This window comes from Lathyrus oleraceus, chromosome 4 (genome assembly GCF_024323335.1).
Source record: "Lathyrus oleraceus cultivar Zhongwan6 chromosome 4, CAAS_Psat_ZW6_1.0, whole genome shotgun sequence".
NCBI lineage: Eukaryota > Viridiplantae > Streptophyta > Magnoliopsida > Fabales > Fabaceae > Lathyrus > Lathyrus oleraceus.
This window is the reverse complement of record NC_066582.1, coordinates 145,589,943-145,595,785: the sequence shown is the minus strand read 5'-3', so window position 1 is coordinate 145,595,785 and position 5,843 is coordinate 145,589,943. Positions and strand designations below refer to the sequence as shown.

Genomic DNA, 5,843 nt, shown 5'->3' with positions numbered 1-5,843 from the left:
TAATTTTCGGTGATCTTGTACAACATTAGTGGCAATGCAACTATGAGGTGGGTTTATCGAAGCTATCTCCCAAGAATCGCTTCTCTTCTTATGAGACGCAGTTAACCGAAACTTGCAAAGGATGTTACGACATTCGATGACATACCTTCTCGAATCAGTGTGTTTCACGGTGAAATCAACAGAGTTATCCATGTGAAATTTTTTGATAGCTCGCACATATTCTTCTTTAGTGCGGAACGTGTCTCCCACTTTTAACTCATCCTCTGACCATGGATACGGGTTATAAAAAACACTATCAGATGTTTCATCGTCATGCAAGTCCATGTTTATCATAAGTTGAGGCGGATTATATACATGACTTGGAGGTAATGGCGTCGGATGATCCTCATCTTCAATGTTGTTGTTCAACATATGATCGACCTGTGTCTCGGTTTCTTCTTCTTCTTCACCAACGACATTGACTTCTGCTTCTACTTCTAGGTCAACTTCATTTGAGTCTTCTGAATCAAATTCATCAAATTTAACTTGATTAGTTATCTGAGATTGTTGAGATGGTATACTTTGTTGGAGATTAATATATAACTCAATAGAGTTGAAACCAGAATGTTCATGACTAACAAACATATATTCAACATCTTCATCGTCTTCGCTAGATTTGAGTGTCGAAAACGAAAGCACCGACAAGACCATGTCTTAACTGACGTTGTGATGCCAACCGAAGAAAAACCAACTCGTAGTTATATGGCTTGGTATAGATCGGTTGGATTTGAGTTCCTCGCCGATGATACGTACCTATACGACCTACGCCAGGTAACTTACACACAAGAAGGTTCAACATCTAACCCCTAACAACATTTTCAAACCGTTACTCACAACCCCTTATTCATTAAAATTTCTGATCCACAAACACACAAACCTACGACCCTAACATGCCAAACACCCAACCACAATACCAAGAGCATACCCCATACCACCACCAACAACTAGATCATCGTCAAGACAACCCAACTACTCTAGCATGGGTCACAAACTCAGCTATGGCGGTAACGCTTCATTGCATACACGGGACTACGTGGATTTGTCTGAATATCTTAGGATGGTGGTGATGTTCCTGGGTCCTCAAATACTCAAACACATGGGGTGAATCATCAACGTGGGTTAGGGTCATGCGTTCGGGTAGCTAGGGGATGTAGGACTGGAGGTCGGTTAGGTCATCCCGGTCAACGACATTAGTCTTTTTGGTTATCGTATGTAAACGCATATTAATATTAATATCAATTGGTCCAATATCGACTTTTATCTAAAATGTACATTATTTTTCAAAAAAAATTACGAAACACACATATGTATCAGACCAATTGGCGCCTCCTTTAAAACCTAACACATGCGCCAATTGGATTTGCAGCACTATGTGCATAAGTCAATCCAATTGGCGCCACCTCTTAAAGTTAGAGAGAATGCGTCAATTCATCTGGCGCCACCTCTTCAAAGTTGGGTAGTTTTGAAAATAATCTGAAAATTTGATTATTTTAGATTTTTTTTAAATGTGGTTTATTTGAATCAAAAATATATTATTTATATTATTTATAAAATATATTTTTTATAGAGTTTAGAGGTAGTGCAAAGACGTGTAATAATATTTTACATAATTAATCAAAATCATTATATTTATCATGTCACATATCAATATTTTAAAAATAAAAACGTGATTTAACGGAATATCTATTCTTCTTTGACAATATAAATATATGCATTTTTTTTCTCTCGTTTCTACTTTTTACTATAGCAATATTTTAGTCAAACAATTTTCCATTTTCATAAAATAAATAAAGTATAAAGTTAATTATATAAATTTTATGAAATAAAATATTATCATTTATAAATATCTTGCCGTAACAAAACGATATTCATCATCCGTTCACACATATCCAATAAATTTAATTTTTACAAAATAAATTATCACTTGAATTTGCATTTAAATATTATTTAAATTGGTTTGAATTTTAATAGTCATACATTATACAACATAATTATAAAAAACCAGCTTAAAACATATTTATAAAATATTATAAAGAAAAAATAAGATAAAAAATAGTAAAAAAAAACAGTTTGATTCAAAAGAATGTTTATTAAGAATTGTGTCAATTCAGTTTGTAAATTTGTTTCGGAATTCAAAATCAGTACACCAAACTAATTATTCGATGTCCTTCCGTTTATCAACTCGGTTTGAAATTCAGAATCGGTACATCAAAGTAATTGTTCAATTCAGTCTGATTCTACGATAATTTAAGCAACATAAATTGGTTCTTTAAATTATTATTTTTTGTTATGATTAAATTCAAAACTGAATTGAACTTATTCATAACCAGCTTAATTAAATTTGCTTGACAAAAAATTTACTTAAATTTTATTTATAATTTGGGTTTGGTTTTAAGCAATGCTTGAAATAAAGAATTGATAGAGTATAGAAAATTGATGTGAAAACCAAACGTGGTGTTTTTTTAAATAAAATTAAAATTTTATTCTTTGAAACTCAATCTCCTCTCTCCATTCTTTCAATAACATGTTTTGTTTACTTATCGATATCGCAGCTTTCTCCTCGCAGCCCTTGCGTGTAGTGTGTAGAGTCAATGAAGTTAAACTTACAATGAAATAGGATAATAGGACACTTTCCAGCTTTGATAGTGTGTACTTGTGTTGGACGGACCTCATCATTTCACATAAATTAAAAATAAAAAACAAAGGAAAAAGAATGGTGTTTTTAATCAAACACCCATATCAATTATTAAAAATAATAAAAAAATAATATTAATTAAAGAATATAATTGAAAAAAATACATTAAAAATTAAAATAAATATTCATTTTAAGACATTTTTTTATTCTAAATGAATCCCTCATATTTCTCAAATTATTTTATCTATTTTTTATTTAAATAACTTTTATGCATATTGGAATGGAGTAAGTTTCTATGTATACCAACCACAACAAGAATCCAGTGCATATTGATATCGACAAGTAGCTGCATTTGGATATTCCTTAAAAAACAATTTCATTGTTATTATTATAATAAAGATAATTTCTTCATATACATGGCAATGACTAATACGTTGTTCAGTATTCAGTTCACCTGTACATGTTTAAGAAACAACAAACCAATAATAACAGGACAATTAAACGTTTCCTTCTCATTAGGTAAAGCATTTGATTTTGACCATATTACATGACAATGACTGCAAAGATATGAACTTCAGTGGATTCATCCATCACTCAAACCACCATATCTTTCACAAGGTCACAATATTCTCCAAGAGCCACTGGACAGTCCCGATAAAATGCTTGCATAAATTTGCTATAAATTCTCAAGAATGTAGGCAGCACAATTCTCATATGAGGAAGGACAAATCCTGGGAGATCACAAAGTGCAGGACCCTTGACTCAATCATCGCCTGTGAAATCATAAAATATGATCTTTCATCAAACAAAGTAATGAATACAAAACTTGTTAATTCAAAAAATCAGTAGCAGGCAATTTTCAAGTGTTGTCAATCCGGTGCCAACATCTTATACTTTTATATAGTATTAAATTTTATTTGTGCAGGTTGAAAACCAGCATTGCCTTGATCCACGTGTCCATAACTTCCTAGTCTATAAACAGCTGCATTAGTTATGTACTTATGTTATGTCAAAGAATTTGCTACTCTTTGTCTTCTAATTCTATCATTAGACGATTATGCATCCAAAAGTAGCTTCATGTTGCCACTCTGCAGTAAAACTGTAACACTGCAGAACCTAACTTAAACACAAAACTACATACAGGTTACCACATTAGAGACACTTGAAAATTTTCACTTACTTCAAAATTCCATTTATTAGAAAAATCTGATTACTGCAGAGTCAATAATAATATTTTTACTATTCATATATTTAATCAGATTTATATTGAACCAGATTTTTTAAGGGGCAAGTATTGTGGAATGTTGTAGAAAGAATTATTGCATGTTATTCTGGCAATCTGAGTAGTAGGAACTTGAAATGGCTGAGTTAATGTGTATCGGATAATCACGTGATTAAACTAAGAAAAACTAACAAGTGTTATCAATCGCGGATCGTAAAAAATAGCAGTTTGTTAAAGTTCTGCTATCCATACTGCTGCTATTTGACAACATTGATAACAATCAAATAAGTTCTAGTTCAGATAACTGCCAAGAAAGAACTCAAACATATTGAAGAAAATTGAATCACAACCAACATAACTCAATTTTGTAATAGCCCCTAGATAATAAATATCTGTATGAAAGAAAACAAAACAACTTAAACTAATTAGATTCACCTATCTTCCCTTATACAAGATTCATCTATTAATAAACAAAATTCCATACCTTCCTAATCTATTGCAAAAATTTTATCACTTCCAACATAAAAAACAATCATGAAGGACTTAACATAAACACAAATCAAAAGAAAGAAAAAAAAAACAATTTTACCTGTAGTATCTGCTACTGCCATAAGGCTCTACCCTACTTTGCTGCTTCGGGTGTCTCAATGCCATCTCCCTTTCCTTCTCCTTCTTCTCCCTTTTCAGCCTTTCTTCTCTCAACTCTTCCAATGTCTTCTTCCTTTTTTCACCCTTCCTACCACCACTACTATTATCTCCATTAACACCACCTTCATCATCATTAGGTTTCTGCTTTTGAACATACCAAGGCAACTGAACCCCTTTCCCTGCAACCCCATAACCTAACCTATATTTCTCATCTTCAGGACCAACAGCACGAATGGACTCTCCATGCTCTTTCGGCAGCTTCAACTTCTTAGTCTTCTTCTTCATTTCTTCTTTCTCATCAACATACTCTCTCTTCGGTACTCGAATCGGATCAAAAATCTTAATCCCTTCAAATAGGTTAATATGACCTAAATCACCGGCTTCGGCTACGGCTTCTACTTCTGGTTCGGCTTTAGATTCCGGTTCTGGTTCTGGTTCGGATTCACGAGGCTGAATAGTCGGTGCCAAACCTCGCGAGACACGGAGGCGCTCGAGACGAACCTCTGTGTCGCGTTTTCGCGATTGTTCGCGTTTAAGCTGTTCCTCTTTTGCAGCTTCTTCTTCATCTTTGCGGACTTTTTCTCGATTATCGAAATTGTAAACGTTCCAACGTTTCTGAGGGAGGATGTTCAAACCGCCATGACCACCCATTTTTCAATTACTTTATGATTCAGACCTAATAATGGGAACAAAATCACAAATTGAAGGATATTACTGAACACTACGAGTTGGGTGGATTGAAATAGGACGAAATTGCGAGATCCTGTTTGTGTATCTCTGCGAACCCTAATCTGACGAAGGAACAACGATCGCATAGAATGAGAATATGCAGTGTGAATCGAAATTGCTTGTTGAACAAAACTAGTCCTTGTGTTTTCTGGATCCAAATTTCCTGCTGTTAGATCGGGATAATGTAAGTCGTGTAAGCCGTCTGATCTAAACTATGCGATTGAGATCATTTTATTTTGTAAAATCAAATTTAAAATAATAACCGTTTGATTATAAATCAACAGTCAATATCTTCAACGCCAGAGAATTGGAACAGTTGATTTTTTTTTATCGTTCTTAAACTTTTTCTTTTTTTAAATTTTCGTTTATATATAAAATTTAACCTTTGTAAGATATACGTAAGATTATTAAAATCTTATATATTTATTATAAAAGTAGAATCACTCTAAAAAATATTAAAGAATAAAAATAAAACTCGTCTACCGTTTCATGATAAATAATTTATTTAAAATAAAAATATATATTTTTTAATATATATTTTTTAATTAATATTATTTTTATCATTCATAA

At 32.6% G+C, this 5,843-nt stretch overlaps 1 protein-coding gene across 1 annotated transcript; it reads right to left on the bottom strand.

Moving 5' to 3' along the window:
* Positions 1 to 3,033: 3,033 nt before the first annotated feature.
* LOC127074167 (uncharacterized) lies at positions 3,034 to 5,491 on the bottom strand. Its single transcript, XM_051015462.1, has 2 exons — positions 4,486 to 5,491; positions 3,034 to 3,447 (listed from the first exon to the last, which is right to left on the bottom strand). Exons 1-2 carry the CDS (start codon positions 5,193 to 5,195, stop codon positions 3,441 to 3,443), a joined length of 717 nt encoding a protein of 238 aa, XP_050871419.1. The 5' UTR covers positions 5,196 to 5,491; the 3' UTR covers positions 3,034 to 3,440.
* Positions 5,492 to 5,843: the final 352 nt, after the last annotated feature.